The 23008-nt window shown below is 46.1% G+C and overlaps 2 protein-coding genes across 3 annotated transcripts; one reads left to right on the top strand and one right to left on the bottom strand.

The window, feature by feature from the left end:
• Positions 1-11842: 11842 nt before the first annotated feature.
• LOC123430480 lies at positions 11843-15043 on the top strand. 2 transcript variants are annotated; one of them, XM_045114352.1, is made up of 4 exons: positions 11843-11953; positions 12117-12785; positions 13268-13354; positions 13460-15043. In XM_045114352.1, exons 2-4 carry the CDS (start codon positions 12465-12467, stop codon positions 14696-14698), a joined length of 1647 nt encoding a protein of 548 aa, XP_044970287.1. In that variant the 5' UTR covers positions 11843-11953; positions 12117-12464; the 3' UTR covers positions 14699-15043. The 2 variants fall into 2 exon arrangements, with proteins under 2 accessions (XP_044970287.1, XP_044970293.1); XM_045114358.1 differs by lacking the exon at positions 11843-11953 and having other exon boundaries at positions 11954-12785.
• A 745-nt stretch (positions 15044-15788) lies between these two features.
• LOC123430498 (ketohexokinase-like) lies at positions 15789-22771 on the bottom strand. Its single transcript, XM_045114369.1, has 12 exons — positions 22543-22771; positions 22343-22432; positions 22141-22218; positions 20238-20312; positions 19726-19778; positions 18975-19125; positions 17369-17485; positions 17144-17267; positions 16929-17029; positions 16674-16809; positions 16291-16343; positions 15789-16181 (listed from the first exon to the last, which is right to left on the bottom strand). The coding sequence occupies exons 1-12, from the start codon at positions 22708-22710 to the stop codon at positions 16089-16091; spliced, it is 1239 nt and encodes a 412-aa protein (XP_044970304.1). The 5' UTR covers positions 22711-22771; the 3' UTR covers positions 15789-16088.
• Between the last annotated feature and the right edge of the window lie 237 nt (positions 22772-23008).

Raw genomic sequence — 23008 nt, 5'->3', positions numbered from 1 at the left:
ACATGCAGTTCTAAGACTATAGCAGCGGAAAGTAAAACATGCAAGTGTAAAGTAAATGAGTAAGGTAGGGAGATCAAACACATGAGGTTGACATGGCGATTTTTGGCATGGTTTTGATAGGTGGTGCTATCATACGTCCATGTTAGTGGATACTTCAACCTACAGAGGGTAACGGCTGCGAGAGTCCACTGAGGGCTCCACCCACAAGGGATCCATGAAGATGCGGCCTTGTCTATTCCACCACGGCTTCCACCCACGAAGGACTAGCCTTACTCACGATAGATCTTCACGCAGTAGGAAATCTCCTTGCCCTTACAAACATCTTGGTTCAACTCCACAACATGAAGTAGGAGGCTCCCAAGCGACACCTAACCAATCTCGGAGGCACCACCCTCCAAAAGGTAATAGATGTGGTAGATCAATGAACTCCTTGCCCTTCTGCTTATAAAGATAGTCTCCTCAACACAAAATCACTCTCTCACAGAATAGGCATGGGTAGGAGAGATTGAGTTGGTGGAAAGCAACTTAGGGAGGCTAGAGATCAAGTTTCAAATGATTGGATTGGAATATCTTGGTCTCAACACATGAGTAGGTGGCTCTCTCTAAGAAAAATAGATCTGGCAACGAAGTGTGTGTTCTAAGTGTTTCCTCTACTAATGAGAGGTAGGTGGAGGGGTATATATATGTTGTCCCCAAAATCCAATCGTTACACCTAAAGTGGCCAACTCGGTGACACCGAAGTCATCAACTCGGTGTTACCGACTTTCAATAAAGGCAGCAACTTTTGAATCTCGGTGGAACCGATATACACAACTCGATGGCACCGAAAAGGTGGCTAACGGTGAGATGACACAACTCGGTGACTCCGATACTCAACCTCGAAAATTTCGATTTTGCATATCGAGGCAACAGAAAGTTGGTCACCTAAACTCGGTAGCACCAATATGGTTTCGGTTGCACCGATTTGGTGGCTATGGCTAGGGTACTGTGTGGGATGAAACTGGGTAGTGCCGAAATGAGAAAGTTGGTGGCACCGATTTTGAGTGTGTGATTTTGGACAGAATGGTTATGTGGGAAAATGACTGAGTATTTTTTGGTGGCTATCTCTGAGCACTTGAGCAGCCAATCATTTTAATACCCCAGTCCCTTTTAATAGTATTGGCTTTCCTATGGACTCAAAAGTGATTTTTCACAAATATAAAATGAAGAGTCTTCTAGCTTGAAGCTTCGGCCAATCATATTCCTTTCTTGCATCAAGGGGCATCTCCACATAATCCTTTAGCCAATGCATCTTTTGAACATTTCTGAAATATACGTGGATAAACATATTAGTCCAATGATGCATATGTTGTGATCAATTATCAAAACCACCCTAGGGAGCAATTGTGCTTTCATAGGCATCACACAAAATCCAACCGTTACGCCATGATTGACTAACTCGGTGACACCGGAGTTACAAACTCGGTGATACCGACTTGCTCAAAAGGTAGTAACTTTGAATCTCGGTGGAACCGATATACACAACTCGGTGGCACCGAAAAGGTGACTAACAGTTAGATGATACAACTCGGTGACACCAATACTCAAACTTGGAAATTCTGATTTTGTGTACCGAGGCAACAGAAAGTTGGTCACATGAACTCGGTAGCACCGAAGCAGTTTCGGTTGCACCGAAGTGGTAGGGTTTGATAGGATTTGTCTATGTCTGAAATCGGTAGGGTCGAGTAGAAATTTTTGGTGGCACCGATTTTGGTCATTTGGCTTGGGACAGATATATTTTGTGGAAGAGTGGATGAGTATTTTTGGTGGCTAACTCTAAGCACTTGAGCAACCAATTCATCATAACACCTCACCCCTTTTAATAGTATTGGCTTTCCTATGGACTCAAATGTGATTTATCACCAAGTGTAAAATGAAGAGTCCTCTTGCTTTAAGCTTTATCCAATCCTATTCTTTCCTTCATCAAGGGGCTTCTCCACACAATCCTATAGCCGAAGCTCTTTGTGGACTATACCTCAAATATACTAGGTAAAAGTGTTAGTCCGACAGACAATGTATGTTGTCATGAATTATCAAAACCACCAAGGGGGCATATGTGCTTTCAGAGGGATCGTCTTATAATGTATCGTCGTCCTAAGCAAAATAAGATGCATACAAGATAAACATCACATGCAAATCAAATATGTGACACTATATGGCCATCATCATCTTGTGCTTTCGGTCTCCATCTTCAAAGCACCGCCATGATGTCCATCGTCACCGGCATGACACCATGATCTCCATCATTGTGTCGTCATGTGGTTGTCGCACCAATTATTGCTTATACAACTATTGTTAACTCATAGCGATAAAGTAAAGCAAATTACATAAAATAAATTAAAGACAACCCTATGGCTCCTGTCGGTTGTCGTACTCGTCGACATGCAAGTCGTGATAACTACTACAAAACATGATCATCTCATACATCACATATATCAAATCACGTCTTGGGCGTATCACATCACAACATACTGTGCAAAAACAAGTTAGACGTCCTCTACTTTGTTGTTGTAAGTTTTACGTGACTGCTATGGGAAACTAGCAAGAACCGTTTTTACCTATGCAAAGCCACAATGGTGATAATCAAGTTGCCTTTTAATCTTATACAAAGACCCCTTTTGTCGAACCCGGTTCAACTAAAGTGGAAAGATAGACACCCGCGAGCCACCTTTATGCAAAACAAGTTACATGTCAAATGGTGGAACCGGTCTCTTGTGCGAGGACAAGTAAGGTTGCTCTGAGCCGCTTCATATCACAATATCGCCGAATCAAGATAAGACTTGGGAGCTAAGCAATTTGAGCATCAACGCCCACAACTTCTTTATGTTCTACTCGTGCATATCAACTACGCATAGACCTAGCTCAAGATGCCACTGTTGGGGAACATTGCATGGGAAACAAAAAAATCCTACGAACACGCAAGATCTATCCATGGAGATGCATAGCTACGAGAGGGAGAGTGTGTCTACATACCCTTGTAGACCATTAAGCGAAAGCGTTAAAAATGTGGTTGATGTAGTCGTACGTCTTCACGATTCAATCGCGATCCGTCCAGATCGAGCGCCGAATGGACAACACCTCCGCGTTCAGCACATGTGCAACTCGATGATGTCTCTGCCTCCTCGGTCCAGCGAGCGAAGGGCGGAGTAATAGATGAGTTCTCCGGCAGCACAACATCATGGTGGTGGCGGTGGTGGTGGAGCTATTCCAGCAGGGCTTCGCCAAGTGCTACTAGAACTAGGACGAATGAGAAAAGAGAGAGAAGGGTTGACGCCAGGGTGTGGTAATAATGTGTGTGCAACCCCTCCCTCCTCTCATCTATATATAGGGGGCAAGGGGAGGAGGTCGACCCCTCCAGGGTTTGCCTAGAGGTGGTGGCGGCGCCTTAGGGGGCTGGCTTGACCCCCAAGGCAAGGGGGCGATGGCCACCCTAGGGTTTCCCCACCCTTGGTCGCATGGGCCTTGGGGAGGTGGGGCGCCTAACCCACCAGGGGCTGGTGTGCCTCCCCTCTGAGCCCATGCGGCCCTCCGGGGCAGGTGGACCTCCCCTGTGGACCCCCGAACCCTTCTGGCATCCCCGATATAAAACCGGTAAGGCCAGGAACTATTTTGGAACTCGTATAGCAACTTCCCATATATGAATCATTACCTACGGACCATTCTGGAGCTCCTCGTCATGTCCGAGATCTCAAAAGGGACTCTGAACAACATTGGGTCACCAACGTACATAAGTCAATAATACTATATCTTCATCGAACATTAAGCTTGCGGACCCTACGGGTTCGAGAATCATGTAGACATGACCGATATACCTCTCTGGTCAATAACCAATAGCGGGACCTGGATGCCCATATTGGTTCCTACGTATTGCGCGAAGATATTTATCGGTCGGACCACGATATCAAGGATTCAGTCAATCCCGTATGCACTTCCCTTTGTCCATCGGTATGTTACTTGCCCGAGATTCGATCATCGGTATCCCCATACCTAGTTCAATCTCGTTACCGGCAAGTCTCTTTACTTGTTCCATAATACAAGATCCCGTGAATAACTCCTTAGTCACATTGCTTGCAAGCTTCTTGTGATGTTGTATTTTCGAGAGGGCCGAGAGATACTCTTGGAGATACATGTAGAGCACCTTTATGATCATCCAATTACGAAGTGACGTTTGATGCACACAAGGCATTCTTCTAATGTCAGCGAGTTGCATGATATCATGATCTTAGGAACAAATAATTGACATGAAGAAAGCAATAGCAATGAACTAAGTGATACGATCAAATGCTATGCTTACAGTTTGGTCTTGCCCATCACATCATTATCCTAATGATGTGATCCCGTTATCAAATGATAACTCATGCATATGGTTAGGAAACCTTAACCATCTTTGATCAACGAGCTAGTCTAGTAGAGGCTCACTGGAAATACATTGTTGTCGATATATCCACACATGTATTTAAGTTTTTGGTTAATACAATTATAGCATGGATAATAAACGATTATCATAAACAAGGAAATATGATAATAACCACTTTATTATTGCCTCTAGGGCATATTTCCAACACACACCGCTCGAAACAAATATTAGCATCCACAAGGGTGTGAACTTCTAGATACATAGTCGTCTCCGCGTGCCTTGGTTATCTCTTACCCGGGACATTTACTTATGCACTTTACTTTGTGATAGCCATATTTTTTTCATGTTATATATCTTGCTATCACTTAGTTGTTTATCTTGCTTAGCATACGTTGTTGGTGCACATAGGTGAGTGTAGTGCCCCAGATGTAAACCTTCCCTATTTGGAACCTATTGCAAGTGGGTCCACCTTGTCATGATTATGATGTTATATTTGGTACCATGATTTCATGTGTGTTCCCTACTACTACCTTCCCATGCATGCATAGCATAGCATATCATTGCATGCCCTTGTATTGTGTTGTGATTATATGATCTTAGCATCTCATGTGGTGTGGTGATCTGGTGGTTAGCTGCTTTATGATGTTGTGTAGGTGTTGGGGTGCTCTATGATTTCATGTGACGCTAGTTCTAAATGTAGTGGCCTTGTCATGGTTGCAAACCTCCCTCTCTCTTTTATCTCTCACGCAATATTTACTTGTCCCAACCTTGATTCAAAAAAGCCCATGACTTAGTATATTTTGTGGTGGATGTCAAGATGTGTTTTTTGCTGATTTGAAACTTTGTAGTGAGGTGCAATATCCACAAAAACAGAGGATCAAATGCTGTTTTGCAAATATTTAGTTGCTCCAAAATTCCCTTTTTCATTTTATTCTATTAGGTCATAATTCCTTATGACCAGGGGTGTGTTTGGTATATTTTTTTAGCTTGATCAGATTGCCTAGGGTTTATTTTTTTCCTTTCTATGTTGTTTTCTAAATAGAACCCCCCCCCCAGGGAATTATTTCTCTCCTCCTGGCGTAGCATGGGCCTTCCCCCTTCGGTGTGGCCCATGTTCCTCTCTGTTCCAGCGGGAGCCCAGGCGCGCGACTCCTTCTTCCTTCTTCTAACGCCGTTCGCCCCCCTCTGCTTATTTCCGTCAGTGGCGAGAGAGAGACAGAGATGCCGCCGTTGCAAACGTCGAGGACCACCCCCTTAAAGCATTGGCGTGCGTGCCTCCTTTCACTAGGGTTCCCTCTCTCCCTCTCCTGCCGCCGCCACCTCTCTTCTTCCCCTCCATCTCTCCCTTCCTCCCAAGGTAAGTCTGATGTAGGGCTAGCAGGGAGAGGCAGAGAAGAAGCCCGCCGTCGATCCCCTGCCTCCTGTCGTCTCCGGCGATGGCGGCCATGTCCAGAAGCTCGGTGGTGCGTCCCGCGGCCCATTCCCGGTGCTAGGAGCCCTGGAGAGCGTCCTCACCGACGAGCACGTGCTCGTCTTCGCTGCGAACCCGGTGGTCTCTCCGTCCTCTTCTTCGGTTCCACAGGGCAGGGACTCCTCCAGCATCTTCTTCATCATCCGACGCTTCTTCCTTCTCCGATCGGCTTCCCCCTTCCTTCCCAAGGTGAGGTGCACCTCCCCCTACCTTCTTCCCCCTTAGATCGCCCTGGATCCGGCGAGGTGCTCGCGTGCTTCTCTAGAGTAGCAGGGTAGCAGCAGGTAGATGATCGTGGTGCAGCAGATAGTAGTGCAGTTCTTGTTTGATGCAGTAGTTGGTGTGTGCCGTGGTATGTGGGCAGCAGGCGTGCAGCAGCAGCAGGCATCGGCCTCCCTACCGCGCAGCAGCAGCAGCAGAGAAGTGCACCGTCGCCTCCCTGTCGCCAGCGTGCGTGTGTGTGTGCAGAGTAGTCTGAAGGCACGGGTTTTTCTTGCTACAGTTCCCCTAGCTAGCAGACTTCGATTCGTAGCGCAGTGGTTGGAGTCTGGTGATTGTTCTGTGAGGTTGCGGGTTCGAGTCCCCCCTCAACCCTTTTGTTTTTCTGTCTAATTTCGTGCAGCGGTAGCAGCAGGGGGATGGGTTATCCTGTATAAGCCCTCTGTTCTATCGAGAAGTAGGTGTTAGCCCAGTGGTTGTGTGGTGGTGTGGTAGACCAGTAGGTCCTGGATTCGATTCCAAGGGCATCCTCTTTTTATTTTCTTGCTATTTTTTTGTCTTTTGCTATTTTGACTTGCTAGTTAATTGTGATGCTTGGGCAGCAATGTTGTGTTGCCAAAAATATGAACACCAGTAGGTTTTACACCTTGTTCTAGTTATGTGCATGTAGTAGGAGATGTGATTTTTGGGTGTATGTGTGAGCAAGCTCACATGTGTGTGTGTGTTGGTATAATCTTGTGCTTGCTAGCATAATGAAGTGATGCATGTGTGTGTTCTTGTGAGAGGGACTTGTATTGTGTGTGTGCATACACATGATGTTAGCCACATATGTGTGAGTGTTTGTGGTGATGCTACCCTAGCATATGACGATATGTAGGTGGCTTGTGATCTTTGCTTGTGTGGCTAGTTAGATGGCAGTAGATCATGTGCATGTGTGTGTGTGATGCACACACATGAGGTGTTGCTAGTGTAGGTGTGCAAGTGAGTGTAGCCTTACCATCATTTGCTTGATAGTGTCCCTTATGTTGTTCTTGGAGTCTTAGAGCTTATGTTGAGAGTGTGGTGTGATGTGTAGGGGGTAAACAGCCCCATGTGCAAGTTGTGCACCTCCTCATGTTAATATGAGAGAGGGCATGATGATGTGTGTGTGGGTGATCTAGTGAGAGAAGTGGTAGTGAGTTGATGTGCATGACACAAACATGGGGTTAAAACCCCCATGTCACTTTGTCATTGTGCACATGAGCTCAACCATGTAGTAGTTGATATAGTGAAACTACATGAGATGATGCACTATTCACTAGGCATGGTTTGAAGTAGTTTCCTCTTCCTTAATTTGTGGTCACTTGTTCCAAGTAAGTGCCCACATATTATATATGATTTTGGGGTAGAATCTCCCAAGGAATTCAGTGGTGAAGTTAGTTTTACCATTAGGATACTTTCTGGAGTTGACATAATCAGATATGTTGCAAGTTTGCTCTTTGTTTCCATGGAATAGGTTGAGCCCAAGGGCATGAGCTTTTGTGTGGTAGTAGTAGGGGTTTTGCTCTACACCATAGTGGTTTCATTTATCTCTTGGTGTTACTTGTGTGCAAGTTATGCCTAGACAAAGTGGGCATGTGGCTGGAAATTCCAGATTAGTGAAAATCTGAGTCTGAGAATCTGGGTATATTTTCTTCCCCTGTAGATGAGGTTGTGCTGGTCATTGTGTTGTGATCTAGCCTTAGTTTAGTGCTAGGAATTTTGACCTGATATGTTTGTGAAGCTCCCTGTTAAATTTCATCCCATTTGGAGTCCAGTAGATTATGTTTTGGCTGCTGTCAAAAAGCTTCAGAACAAAGACAGATAGTCAGGTGCAGGAATTTTCACTAAGTTCGTGAGATCTGATGGTTTTGGGAAAGTTTGCGTCCTTGTATCTTCCTGTGTTTAATTCCTTTTTGTGTGGTTATTGCTTGTGCTGGTAGTATTCTTGGCTAGCTACAGCCACATATATTATTTGTCATATTTGAAGGTCTGTAGCTATGTTGCATGTAGCTCACAAAGTGCTAAGATGCAGATTATGGCAGATTATGTAGTTTTGTCATTTTGATGATTGTGGGTGCTTAGTTGATGTTGTGGTGTTCTTCCTTGCCCCAATCCATTCATGTTGGGTTGTTATATGTCTTGGCAACCTGGGAATACCAGATTTGTGCCATTTGAGTGTGTGGTGTTGATTTTGACACGTAGGGCTTCATATATTGTTTCGTTGATTCCCGTTGATCCGTAGCTCCGATTGTAATGTTCTTTATATGGTTTTGCATCGTTTTCACAAGACGCATCTGATAATGTCATTCTCATGCATGTAAAAATAGCTTAGGGTACAGTTCTGTCCAGGAACTTGTCTTAGCTTCTTTTGCTTGTGCTAGTGATAGAAATTAGTGATGCATGCTCATATTCATCTCATGCATCATGTGCTTGTTGCATATTGAGGTGTTGTTGTTCATTGGATGTTATTATTATGTTGGGTAGCACCGGAATCGGAGAACGAATACGTGGAGTCAGGAGAGTACGTGCAGGTCGAACAAGAACCATTCCAAGCTGAGGATATCACAGGCAAGATGATATGACCTTGATCCCATCTCTAGACTTGTTATGCTAGTTTGTGTTTCCATGTCATATTGATCGCTGCCTACCACTGAATTAAATTGCCTCTTGATATGCCATGAACCCATACACTGATCCCTTCCTAGCAAAACTTGATTGGCTAAGTAGGCTTTGCTCGGCTACTAATGTTAGCGTTGCTAGATGCAGGTGCTTTGACTCATGTGATAACATGAGCTTGATATCATTATCTTAAATTCTGTTATTTAATTAACTCACCTATATACTTGGTAAATGATGGAAGGCCTAGCCTTTTGCCGGGTGCTTTGTTCCGTTATTGCCGCCTTAGTTACCGGTTACCGGTGTTTGATTCCATAATGTTCGCTCCTAACACGTTCGGGGTTGTTATGGGGACCCCCTCGATAAATCGCGTAGTGTTAAGGCTTGTCCGGCAGGACCCAACATTGGTGTTAATTTGCTAACCACTTAATAATAACCTGCATAGGGAATGATCACCCCGAGCATCTTTAACCAACAACCCGGGCCAGTGCTCCTCATGAGTGTTGGTCCAAACTGGTCTGCCTGCGGGGCCACCACAAGGAAACTTGAGGTTTGCTACCTGTAGCTAGTTCCATCCGGCGTGTCCTGAGACTGAGATACGCGGCTCTTATCGGGGTCGTCGACACGTCGGGAGGTCCTGCTAGCCTTGTCTTACCTTAGCGATATATCCTGCGTATAGGAATCCCGGTGAAGCTTTGGTTCTCCCCGGAGTTGAGGTTTTCCTCTAAGGAATCCGATGAGATCACGAGATTCGTGATAGAGGATTACTTTGCGACCCGTGTACGTTTGTGATGGACTAGTTGGAGCACCCCTGCAGGGTTTAATCTTTCGGAAAGCCGTGCCTGCGGTTATGTGGCGACTTGGAATATTTTGTTAACATTCGGTATTAGATAACTTAAACAAAAGCTAATAAAATTGCCAACTGTGTGCGTAACCGTGACTGTCCCCTCGAAGATCTCTCTTCGATCGGAAACACGGTGGGGTTATGAATGGCGTAGGTAGGTGTTCAGGTTCACTTAGTGATCAAGTATTCATGACCGCTAGTGTATACCACCTACATAAATGCTACGTAAGATAGCCACCAAATCAAGCTTAGGATGCTGCAACCTTAAACACTTACCTTATCCTACCTAATAACTTGACTAGTTCTGGCACCAAGGTCTTAGATTGCTGAGTCCCCGTGGCTCACGGATTCCTCCACAATACCAACAGGTTCAGGTACCCCAGAGACAGATGATCCCGACGACACTCAGCTGGCGTGGCAGTACGACGAGGAGACAGACCGCCTGTACGTGAACTATCTAGAAGATTGAGGCGTGGTCGTGATCGTGGGCCTGCAGGCAGGGTAGCATAGCCTTTCTATGTTTTGAAGTCCGTAGCGGAACTACCTTGGTTGTATGTGTGATGTACTCTAAGATATTTATGAGAAGGCAATTGAACCCCTGATTGTCTATCTTTATTATTATATATGTGTTGTGTTACCTGTTTGCGAGGCGCTTAGATGCGCTCCTTTCCAATTCGGGCCCTCGATCCCCAGATCGGAAAGGACCACATCTTGGTCGTTACAGTGAGCCTAGTTGATTTAGGTTTTGTACTTGACAAATTAAACACTAGTTTCATCTCATATTTGTTCAAACCTAAACCGTAATTATTTTAAAGCGCATATTCAGCCCCCTCTAGGTGACATCCATGTCTTTTAAAAAAAACATCCAGTCCTGCAAGCCATCAAGTGCGGGGCAACTGAGCGCCAGTGCCTGAGCAGGGACCGGCACCGCCTAGGGCTGGGATCGACACTACACGGTGCTGGGACGGTGGCATAAGATTGGATACAACGACGACAAGTGGTGCAACTCGCACCCACCAGTGTTGGAGACGGCGACGACAAGTACTTGAGAGACGCGGTGGCCGGTGTTCAGGGCGTTTGGAACCACAATGACAAGTGTTGGAGCTCCGGCGAAGTTCTTTTTTGCTGGAAGCAACGCCAATTTTTGCTACCATGGTCTTCTTTTCTTGATGGAACCAACCAATTTTTTTTCTCACCACGTTTATGTTTTGCTGGAACTAGCGTACCCATCTTCTACCACCATGTTTGATTTTTGCTGGAACTAACCCAAAATTTTGCTACCATGCTTTTGTTTGGTAGAACTAGTGTATCAACTTTGCACCAACATCTTTTTTTGCTAGAACCAATAAAAAAGGCTACCATGTCTTTGTTTGCTGGAACTAGTGTACCACTTTTTTGCTACCACCATTTCGTGTTTTGGTACTATCAGTGTTGTCAATTGCTACATTCATTTTTATGACACGTTGAGACCCACATCTATGTGTTTTTGTTGCAACTATTATTGTTTTTGTGCTACTACGGTGTTCATGATTGATCCATATGTTGTTAGTATTTGCTACCACCACAAGGACACCTCGAAAGGCCACAAAAATGCTGCTACGGGGTCAACAGATTTTTTCTGTTGCATTTGACGACGGTGATATTCGACGGCGAGCGTCGAGGGCATGAATTCAAGATGTGTGACGCGTGGGAGAAAGGGCGGTCACCATGTTTTTCCCAGCGGAAGGGGGTGTAAGAGGAACAAAGCCAATGAAATGATTAAAGCGAAAGAATCGAAATGTCGAGCAGCGATAAACTCAAATTTCGGCCGATCGATCGACTAGCCAATATTTTAGCTACAATATTTCTAAATCATTGTTGTGCTTGTATTCAACAAAAAACTGTTCAAAACAACAAAACGATAGCAACTCGCCAACCAATTTATGTTTAAGTGCAATATAAACATTCCAGTACATAACTCAAGCCAAAATCTAAAATTGCAATGTCAGAAAAGAATTGAAGTCAGTAATCTTAATTCCACAGAATCATAACAAACAAAAACCGGCCCTTAGACCAGCAACGGATGGTCGTTCGAGAGACGTCAAATCAAACCAGTTCGATACCAACTCGGTCAGCCGTATAATATAAACCTTAACCCGATAGGTCCCGTCCCCACGAGCCACCACATGACCTCATCACCAACCCTTTTGGATGTCTTTGGCACATAGAAATATCGGCAATACGATGTTATAAATGAGAGGGAAATATATAATATACATATAGCGCGGAAAAAGGAGCGAAATCCCTTGAAAGATTTTCTATAGAAGAAGCAGTTAAGCTTGACCTCCTCTGCTCTGCCCTCTTCTTCCTCCTCTCCTCTTTTCCATCCAGGAGAGGATTGCTTCAGGTTGGGCACCCCTCTCTGGCTCTCTCCCGCTCCCCCTCCCCCTTATTTATTTTCTTGCGTGTTTCCGCTACGCTAATCGCCCCATCGAACCATTTCTAGTTAAGCTTGGCCGGGCTTCCGCTCCCGATCTTCCCTGTTCTAATTTTCTGCGCTTTATCTCCAGGTTATCCTTCTTCCAGGCGCTTTCCTCACACCCCCATCGCCGCCGAAATTCCCGACCTTTTCTAGCGGCAAAACCGTTGAGTGCGGCGGCGGCGACCGCCGACCGAGCCAAAGAATCCAAGGATTTCCTTCTGGCGAGCTAGGCCTTCTCCTGGGGCCGTTTCTTGGGAGCCATATTTGGTTCCGGATCCATGCCGGCCGACCACATCTTGGGCCCCCCTTTCCCCGCCTAGTATTATTGTCCTCGCGAGGGTTTCTTGGTTCCTCGGAGGCCCTCCCAAGTTCTTGCCAATCTGGGCAATCTGGCCCCAACCCCGGGGTGCGGCTGTGTTAGGGTTCGGGGGGCTGGATGGGGTCGGCCGGGAATGTTGTGGAGATCAGCTCCGACGAGGAGGACGTTCCCATGCCCAGGAAGCCGGCTGCCGACTGGCTTGGGAAGCTTTTGAACGATGATGAGCCAGATGAGGACGACTTATTTGATCTCGTGGTGATGGGTGAGTTCTCCCCGCCACAAAAGAAGGGCAACCCCGGTGGCGGTGATGAGGATGATGATGATGATTGTGTGGTTCTAGACGGTGACCCTGATAAGGTGATTACCATCGGGGAGGACAAGGGGAGTGCGGGAGATAGCAGCTCGGACGAATTGCAGATAGTTGGGGAGAAAGGACCGGTATTTGTTTCCTTCCATTTCATGCACGTCAATGCATTTTGTTCATACCATATAAACAGTACTATCTTTTTATGTTTGACACTATGTATGGAGATGAAATGCGTTGTGCTGTGTATGACCATCTTGTGCTGACTTCATTCGATGTGTATCTGTGACTTCGGATCGGGTCATGGATATTGTTTAGAGAGCTTGCATTAATTTAGTATACACTGCCACAGAACGTTCATGTTGTTTCAAATACTATGAATGTGGTTAGATGCATTATTCAACTTGCAACATGTAGATGGTTTGCTTAATGCCACACATTAATTCATGCCTACTTGTCTTTATTGCTTTTGAATATATTTGTGGTTTTTAATTCATGTTAAATTTAACAGAAGATAATTTAGTGCTTTCCATACAAGCTACAGTTTTACCTGTAGGCAGGCTTCAGTAGCATTCCTTTGTTTTTTAACCTTACACAAGTCCTCAATTTTTTGCAGGTAGCGTGCAGGGACTTCCCTCATTCGCGCCATCTATGTTCTAACTTGCCCTTCAACGCTACTTCTCATGTGAAGCATTGTAGCATGGTAAGTAACAAGTGTTAACTACATAATGCTGTTGGTGAACACTGGCACAATATCATTAGACTATGTACATTTTTATGCCATTTCAATGTTACTTCTTAAATGCAGTGCCACTGTTTTGTATGCGATGCTCCAGCTCCATGTAATTATTGGGGTAAAGGTATCCAGCTTAACGATCATTGTCATGCTACGGATAAGGAATCAAAGTGGAAACAGCTGCGGCAAGCATTCAAGTCCAATAATCTTCCGGCATCTCGTCCAGAACAATGCCAGAATGCCATCTACCCAACAATGGCATCATCCATTAATAAGGATATACAGTGTCAAGTCTCATCTTTTCCAAACAAAAGTTCACTTCTGCATGTCATGAGCCAAAACCAACAAAGGCACACTTCAGTTAGAGTCTCACTGAATGTAGGACGAACTATTAGTACACCAAGAGCATCCCTTGCGACAAAACTGGGGAGAAGTACAAACAATGTCCACACTGCTCAAAACATCCATTCACGTGGAAACTTCAAAAGAGCAGGGACAGCTTCTCCAGCTCACACAATCCGAAATGCTAATCAATTTGGTTCTACTGCTTCAGTCAGTATTCCGTCCCTTATGAACAATGCATTGCCACATGTATCACAGCCAGTTCAAGCTATACCAGCAACTAATACTCCGCATGTGTCTCAGCAAGTTCAGCCTATACAAAGAACCAATCTTTCCAGTCGTACTGTTAAGAAAAATGCCCCTCACAGATCTCTCAGTGCGCCAATAGCATCGCAGGGGCAACAAGGTCAGCCGGCACCATCTTGTCAGGTCACCTCAAATGGACTGCATGGCGTAGGACCTCAACTTTCCCGGTGCACCTCGCTTATGGATCAGAGAAGACAATTCCTGCCAGAACCAGTAATCGATGTTTCCACACAAAGCTGGCAAGACATACTTGCTAGTGTGGCATCTGATCTGGGAGTATTAGATGATTCTGCTTACAATACCAGTACATCACAGTCCCATCAGCCTGTGAGGACTTCCTCCCAACTTCTAGATGCCGGTACGAACCAAGGGGAGGAGGGTCTTCACGCGGAGTCTGTTGCGTCATCCATAAACCTGATGACTTCTAATGGGCATGGCTTGCCCATTCATACAACAGGTGGTGGTACCCAGACAAATGCTCCTAACCAAACTTTGCATCCTATGGATTATGGTAGCAGTCTTGATCCAGATGAAGCTCACCTTGATGGTTTTTTGAGCCCCCCTGCAGATGAATTATTGTTAGAAGCTGCTCATCAAAGGGACTCTTCCGGATTGGATTCTACAGGCCTTATATTTGACTTTGAGCTCGACGAATGGACATAAGAAGCACTCTCAGAGCCAGAGGCTGTCCCGTCTTTTGCATTTGGCGGACCTCGTGGATAATAAAACCGGTGATGTTACTACTAGCTGGTCCGTAGGGTTTTCTTCACATGAGAGGTGAAGATGTTCCTTGTACAGTAACTAGGTTGTGTGGTGGATATATTTTGTTTAGATGGGTTGGTTTTTAACCTATCGGTACTACAGGTCTTTTTATTAGAAGGCCTTAGATGGTAAGTAACCGGTATCGTTCTTTCGTAAGTAGAAGAGCAGAATTTCCACTCCCTAGCTGTTGGTCATATTTCTATGGGCCATGTTATATTCTAGTGCCAAAAATGCGTGCTTGTGATACATGTTAATTGCCAGCTGGCGTTGTGAGGCATTTGATTATGCGTGCTTGATAGTATTAGGAGAAAAGAGTGCCTCGTGAAAATTCTTAGCTGGAGAGTAGTCCCTGGTTATTCACTAGTTATTCTGTAAAAAAATCACTAGGGACTACTCTCCAGCTAAGAATTTTTACAGAATAACCAGGGACAGAGGGTTTGATTCCCTGGTTAACTTTTCCATTCTACGATGATGCCTATGGCTGATCGCCAAGGGTTTGATTCCCTGGTTATTCTCATATGTTGCAACCTGAGAAAACAGAGAAATGTGAGTGTCCGCTAACCTCAACATGCAACGATCTGTCCCGGGTGTGTTGGACCTCATCGTTGGGTGATTTGTGATGAGTTAGCCTACTTAGTGTGGTGTAGGTGTGGGGTGAATTGAGGCGCTATTGCTTGCATGTTTGCGTCTGATTCTTGTAATTGAAACCCTGCTTCTCTTCTATAAAGTATGATATGTCATTGGAGTACTCTTTTCTTCTATAAAAGTATGGCATGTCAATTGAAACCCTACTTCTCTTCTATAAAGTATGATATGCCATTGGAGTAATCTTCTATAAAAGTATGGTATGTCATTGGGGTACTCTCGATTATCTTTTTTACGGAAGGGACAAGGTGAAAGTGAAGTGAAACACCCGAGGACTGAAGGCACAGGTGAGGATTACTGGGTATCTTTGCGAAGTTGTTGGAAAGTGGCCTAATTTTAGGAGATATAGTGGCCAAATTCTCTGCTAGAACCAAGAATTTCACATATGTTCTACATAAATTACGGGCCAAATTCCCCCATCACGGATGGATTTTATTCAACCAAACATACAAATATGGCATCGACACGCGAGCTCCTTACAATGACACTTGTACTGCACCATATCAGGCATGTTTCAGTCCACTACCATGATGGACAGCCGAGAACATGGTGCATCTCCCCGAGCCGTTCCTTTTCTCCACACAATTCTTTCAGGGTGCCTCATGACAAGCGGGCATCAGATCGTCCTTTTCTCCACACAATTCTTTCAGGGTGCCTCACGCAAGTACTTGGACAAGCGGGCATCAGATTGCCACGGCAGGCCGGTGCGCGCGCCGATCGCTCTGCATTTGATACCTGCCTGCCACATGAACAGCAAACCAAATCAAGCAGGCCCTCAGTGTACATCTCAGTCGGAATAAAGCCACTTCTTCCGTGGCATTAGCAGACTGGACATCGGTTTACTTTACCACTTGACAGGCAAAAGGCAGCATCTTTTCCGGAGCCATATCTGTGCACAGCCCTGTGTAGAATCAACAGGGGGAAATTTGGACAGTCACTATCTATTTGAAAGCAAAAAATAACTGGATGGAACTTATGCCAGCGATTCAGTGATTTTTTTTAAACCGAGGCAAAAGATTTGCCCCATTCATTAATTAAGGAAGAGAGAGTTCAAAGTACATCAAATGACTCCACATCATAGCCCAACAGTGATATAAGATACATCAGAGATTACTCTCGCGGCAATTCAGTGAATATATCAGTACTGCTTATTCATAGCAATTAATCTTTTTACTATACGCGAAAGATAATATCATCATTAATGAAAAAGGAAGAAGTTAATATGCCTCACCGTAAAGCACTGCTCCTATAAACGCATCGCCACAACCGGTGGTGTCAACAAGCTCCGGAGCGGGGATTTTTTCTGCTGTTCCTGTGAGCAATCTTCCGTATATAGTCTCATGCCCTCTTCCAGAGAGTCTCATGAACTAGAATGATAAATTTCAGAATGGTAAAATCCTAACAAATGTCAGTTTCTTCAGTAATTTCGATGGCCCGACAATATCAAACAGCTGAGAGGACCACAAATATTGTCGATTTTTCATACCTTGGATGACACACAAGTTGGCAGACTCTCATCTTTATGCACTTGAGGCCTCAGGGACTCAGCAACACTGTTTACATCTACTGTGTCTATTCCAGAATAACCTGCCGGATGACAAGAAAGTAAATAAAATGAGGTTGAAATCTCAAAGGCCTGCATGTTGATCCTTTCTGGTGTTAGTCTTATCGGGAGAAGACCAAAAGTTTAGGATGGATCACCTGTGCCTCTCTCAAGCATCATGCAACCGTTTTCTCCAAGGGTTGCGATTACAAATCTCGCACGGGGATATTGTACAAGGATCTCTAGTAGTGCAGAGGGAATGCATGAGATCGATGTCCATTTCTATTTAAAAAATAAGACATCACTGAAATTAGTGTGTGAAAAAGCCAATGAAAGTTGTTACAAGGAATATTCACTTCTGTTAAAATGTGACCTCACAATACCTCTGGGAATTTTCCCGAACAGACAATGTAACTTGCTAGGCCGAGCAAACTTTCCAATTCTGTCTTTGTTCTTTCTGGTTCCGCATCAACCAAGATTGGAATCTTCATCAGATCAGCCTGTGGATCATGCAACACACTCAACTGGGATATATTTATCTTGCAGGTTTTATGTAGTGTTACTGTGACCACCGAGTTCTGGTACCCCCTCGCGTCGCCTCCCCTCGGGCGACGCTAGGGGCCCCCGAAGCCCTAGCCGCCAGAGCGGTTCCCTCCTTCCTCGGCCGCCGCTGCCGCCGGCAAGGGCCACGGTGGCGGCGGGCCCTGCGCCTTAGAGCCAGGGCGGGTGGTGCCGCGGAGCCCCAGCGAGGCGGAGGGGCCGTCGCGCGCGGGGAAGACGGGGGCGGCGGTCAGGGCGGCGGACCTGATGTGCGGCGGCGTTCGTGGCCCCATGGCCGGCCGTGGTCAGGTTGGATGGCGGCGGAGGCGCTCCATCCGGCGAGGGCAGCGGCTGCGCGCAAGGGCGGTCATCGAGGGCCGTGGATCTGGCGTTTCCTGCCCAGATCCGTCACGGCTTGGACTTCTTCGGCCGGTGGCGCGAGGAGGATTGGTGTGGGGCGGCGAGGCCCCTGCCGGCATGCCGACGGCGGTCTTCGTCTACATGACGTGCCTCCCTCGGTTCCATCCAGCCACGAGATCAGGGGGTCGCGACTTCCGGTGAAAACCGCGCCGACCTCGGTCATGGCGGCGTCTAGGACGTCGTTACCAGCCCATGGCATCGTTGTTGCAGGTCGTGGCACCACACTCGTGATGCTCCGAGGGAAACCTTAGATCTGGATCTACCTGTCGGACGATGATGGCATCTTTGATGTCATTTCCCTCCCGAGGACATCGTTTTGGAGTACGTGCTGGGTGGACGGGACAAGAGGAGGAGCGGTGTTTGGTCTACCGTGAGCCATACGGTGTAGCCCGGCGGCATGGCGCTGCGGTGGTTCGTCGACAGGCACGTGTAGGCGGACACGTGCAGGATGGTGGCGCTATCTGGCACCGTGGTGGTGTCGACGGCAGACCTCGCAAGGATGATGCGTTTGTTCTAACTCTGGAGAGGGTACGGTGGTAGATGGTGGAGGCGGCCTCGGTGCCGGACCAGTTTGGGATCCAGTCTCAGTGGTGGCTGGGCTGGAGCATCAGACTATAGATGTTTGGATTTGGTGCGATATCTGTTTGGTATTTGGCCCGGATATTCAGCACACCTTCATCAAGGAATAGGAGTAGCAACATGTGTTGTCTAGATGGTGGCTTCAGGCTGACTGATGTATTAGGTCTCTGTGAATAATTAATAAAATGGCTGTATGCATCGTCTAGATGCAGAGGCCGGGGGTATATCCTCCTTTTCTAAAAAAAATATAGTGTTACTGTAGTACACTAGTTATCTACAGAAATTCGATTGAAATCTTCTAAATAACAAGAAGGAAAATAATTAGTTTGCCACCAAGGATACACCTGGACTTTTGAAGATTGAACAGCACATACAGAATGACAAAACAAAAACATAATATATGATGTATCAGTGAATTAATGCTGCAACCACTTGAAAAAATAAACCTACCTGCTTACCAACAGATAGTGCCATTTCATGTGAATATCCGTCTAGGTATAGCAAGTTTACATCTTGTAGTGGAGCTGACAAATTTGACATTGATATGTCACCAGGAACCATTGGAGGGTAGCCTGACGTGATTATACACGTTCGGGTTTTCCTACAAATGCAAAGAGTTTTATAAGTATATGTAGTATGATAATTCATTTATGACGCCATAAAGTAAATTGCAAAAGTCGAATAAGAGCAGTGTACCATAATCCTATTCTTAAACAAGGATAACAGTTTCAGTCATGTAGAAACTGATTCAGGAATCAGAAAAACAATGGAAGTGGACAGCAAATGACAAAATGGTTATGTGTAGAAAAATAATTGTCCTTTGTTTATATGTATAGTCTAAATTGTACATGTCTGATCTAAATGTGCAGTATCCAGAATGAATACCATTGTGGCCTTTTAGTAACGATTTTATGTTATGTTGTCAAAAGAATTCATGTCGAAGTGCATAACAAGAAAGGAATATTGGAAAAAGATGTTCATGTGACAAGGTCTTCAGATGACACTCAGATAAATAGTAAACTTTATTTATCTACATGTACTGGCAGAGTAGATAAGCTGGCCAGCAAATCTACATTCAGCTGTGTTGACTGCTTCACTCACCATTTTTTTTTTAAATAATTCACTCACCTAGTTATTACTACATGAAACTAAGTACTAGCTGCCTTTAAATAATGATGATGAAGAAAAGATATATTCTCACGTTTTCTTATCAATAATGACATAAACAAATGTTGTGTTTCCACCATCAGAGATCTGCAAAGCAGAATGACAGACAATATGAGACAAAACATCGAAGGGAAGCCCGGTCTGATATTTCACTGTAGATTTCACATGCATCTCTCATCTGTTAATGCTTGACTCTCCGTACAAGACATATCATGACATGTATTTTAAATTCTTGAACACAAGAACAAATTGTGTGGTCGTGTAACTTATTTTTCTTGAGAATTAGTTCCATCCACCTTTAGTATTAGACATAATAAGGAGTATTATTTATTCTTGGGTAGTGGCCATAATTTCGGTGGTACTGTCTGAAAGGGATGCTGCAATCCTCCTGGTGGCAGCAACAAATATCTGAGCCCAGAAAACAGAATGCTACAAATCTGAATGTTTACTTTAGGGAAACAGTTAGAAAGTGTTGTGCCTTGCCTATGACCATATCATTACTTGCATGCACATGATGGAATAGTTTAGTCGTAATGCAAGCCTTACAATAACATGTGACACGTCAATCCCAGCTTCCTCAAGTTCCGAAAGAACAGTTCCTCCTATTTTATCGTTGGCGACCTGAAAAGGCATGAGTTGAGCGAAGTTCAGTAAAGCTGAAAGCATCTCTACTTCTCTAGGATATTTGAGGGGGAAAATTTCGTATTAGTTCCTCAACCCCCCCCCCCCCCCCGCGTAAAACTTTCCCTCACTTGATCAAATTTAGTCCAACCACAACCGCTCCGAGGGAAAATAAGGCCGAGCCCCACTGCTTCCCACTCGCCCACAACTTCCCTGCTCAACCCCCAACACTGACGCCGTTCGCCTCTCCGCCGGCCATCCCCGACCTCTATGATCGATGAGAAGGAAAGCCCCACCTCCACCGCACCTCTGGCCACCCTCGCCGGCGCCGGAGACCCACCGCACGCCGTGAATTCGGCGCCGCAGGACCAAAATGGCAGCACAAGGGAAGAAAGTTATCGAGAGATGTCAACCGCCGACAGTGGTTGTCGCTTGCTCCACCACCACCATCCTACCACCCTGGTAGGCATTGACCAACAAACGGGACCGTCGGTCGTCGACCAAAGTGGATAGCACGACGACTGAGACGAAGAAGAAGAAGGTTGTCGCCGCCCTGATGCCTCCCCCTCGGCCTCTTGCAGCCACGCCAACACCCCCTCCACCTCCGGCGGCCGAAGAAGGCACGAATTCAGACGAGACTAGGAGCGAGGCCGATGTGCTTGAGGATATGCTCGCAAGGTAAAAGTTTTCCATGTTTTCCGTTTTATTTTGCAATTGCTTAAGAGAGTGATGCATGATGTGATACTGATTTCTAGGTTATTTATTGCTTTTGTAGTGAGTCAATGATGATGCGGCCGATTTCATGGAACAATTGAATGTAAGTCACACACTGGACTCGACATTGCCATGTCAATGTCATATACCCAAGAGATGATGAGAAATGCCGAGGTGGTGGAGGAGGCCGAGGAGGTCAAGGGTACCCAAACATCAAAAAAGAGGAGTTGGTCGTGTAACTACAAGAACAAGGAAGACAAAGCTTTTTTGTGAAGCTTGGGTCAATGTCTCTCTTAATGCCACAGTCGTGGCCGACCAAAGAAGGAAATTTTTTGACGGAAAAGGTGACGGCGGTGGCAATGGTGGTGCCGACGGTGATGACCGAGTGCGTGGGACCCTTGTGAATTATGATGGCTTTTGGTCTAGCATGTCTTAGTGTTTTTTTTAATGAACTTGCCCATTCAGTGCCTTTTGGCATAAATTATACGAGAGAGACTTGGGGTAGCACCAATTGAAGAGAAGCTGGTCCAGCATCGTCTCAGATGGTTTGGACATATTCAACGAAGGCCACCGGAAGCGCCGGTGCATAGCGGACGGATAAAGCGTGCTGAGAATGTTAAGAGGGGTCGTGGTAGACCAAACTTGACATGAGAGGAGTCCGTTAAGAGAGACCTGAAGGTTTGGAATATCGACAAAGACTTAGCCATGGACAGGGATGCGTGGAAGTTAGCTATCCACGTTCCAGAGCCATGACTTGGCTTCGAGATCTTATGGTTTTCAACTCTAGCCTACCCCAACTTGTTTGGGACTGAAAGGCTTGGTTGTTGTTGTTGTTGTTGTTGTTGTTTGAGGAATCCAACGAATTTTATTTATGCTCGTAGTTGAATTATGATGCGGTGCATTTAAATTGTGTGTGTTTGTTTTGAAATGTGATGAATTTGTTTTAATTGTTTGAGCAAACCTTTGAAAGAAATGGCAAACTATTTTTCTGAGGGATTATGTTAAATGATTTTTAGACAAGGGATCTGCTGGAGACGCCCTTACCATCTCAATGGAGAATCCACAACTTCAAATTATTCAACGTGTTGCCACAGGACGAGGATGAGGAATTCACCTTGGAGATGAGCCTGGTGTTGAGGCCCAGACGAGCAGCGCCTGTCAATGCGTTCCCGGCGTTCCCGCCTCCCGATATCTGCGCACACAAAGAACCACCACGGAACGGCCACTAGTACAGTATACGCCTGTCGCAAATCCAGCTCGTGGAGGAGGAACTAGCTAGGCAACCGCGCGCGCTGGATGGGTATTGGGTAGGGTACCTGCAGCTCCCCGCTGCGGATCTTGTCGTCGGGCCGCGGGTACGCGTCCACCGTGGCGAGGTAGTCCAGCGTCACCAGCCCGCACCCCAGCTGCGAAAGCAGCAGAAGAAGAAGGAAGCTCAGTCGCGACCGATTAATCAAACCATGACCAGCATTGGCGAGTGAGCGAGAATGTTAGCGTATGAGGTCCAGTGTCGCACCACGACGCGGTTCGCGGCGAGGGCATGGACAGCGGCGGCGCGGGCACCGGGAGGCGCGGAAAGCCTATTTCGAGGAGGAGGCGCGGAGGAGTGGAGGGATCCACGGCGGCGGGGCGCGGCAGAGGGGAGGGGAGGGTACGGCGACGACAAGTAGCGGAGCGGCGACATGGTGGGCGGTTGTGGGTGGACAGCGACGGCAGGAGTGGTTGCGTTGCGACTTGCGACGTTGAGAGAGTTTGGAAAGTAGCTGACGCCTGACGGGAGTTAAGTGAGTGTGGGCCCCAACTTCCGTCGGATAGAAGTTTTTCCGTCGGGAGTGAGGTGTTGCGCCGCGGTAGGCATGGCCTGATCTGTGCTCAGTCGGTCCTGTAACCAAGCGAGCACAATGGGGAGCGAGCACAATGGTCCTGATCTGGGCTCAATGGTCGATGGCCCTGGCACTGGATGCGGATGGCACATCTAAAGG

The sequence above is a fragment of the Hordeum vulgare genome, chromosome 1H (assembly GCF_904849725.1).
Source record: "Hordeum vulgare subsp. vulgare chromosome 1H, MorexV3_pseudomolecules_assembly, whole genome shotgun sequence".
In the NCBI taxonomy this organism is placed as follows: Eukaryota; Viridiplantae; Streptophyta; class Magnoliopsida; order Poales; family Poaceae; genus Hordeum; species Hordeum vulgare.
Note: the sequence above shows the minus strand (reverse complement) of the source record. Positions and strands in the feature narration are given on the sequence as shown.

Excerpts from the sequence above, each read along its gene's own strand:
- LOC123430498 (XM_045114369.1), bottom strand. The coding sequence starts at position 22,710 with ATGTCGCCGCTCCGCTACTTGTCGTCGCCGTACCCTCCCCTCCCCTCT. Across the intron at positions 19,126-19,725 it reads GTCATTATTGATAAGAAAAC|GAAAACCCGAACGTGTATAA; the intron begins GTGAGAATATAT and ends TTGCATTTGTAG. Across the intron at positions 17,268-17,368 it reads GTTCGGGAAAATTCCCAGAG|AAATGGACATCGATCTCATG; the intron begins GTATTGTGAGGT and ends TTTTTTAAATAG.
- LOC123430480 (XM_045114352.1), top strand. The coding sequence starts at position 12,465 with ATGGGGTCGGCCGGGAATGTTGTGGAGATCAGCTCCGACGAGGAGGAC. Across the intron at positions 12,786-13,267 it reads TAGTTGGGGAGAAAGGACCG|GTAGCGTGCAGGGACTTCCC; the intron begins GTATTTGTTTCC and ends AATTTTTTGCAG. Across the intron at positions 13,355-13,459 it reads ATGTGAAGCATTGTAGCATG|TGCCACTGTTTTGTATGCGA; the intron begins GTAAGTAACAAG and ends TCTTAAATGCAG.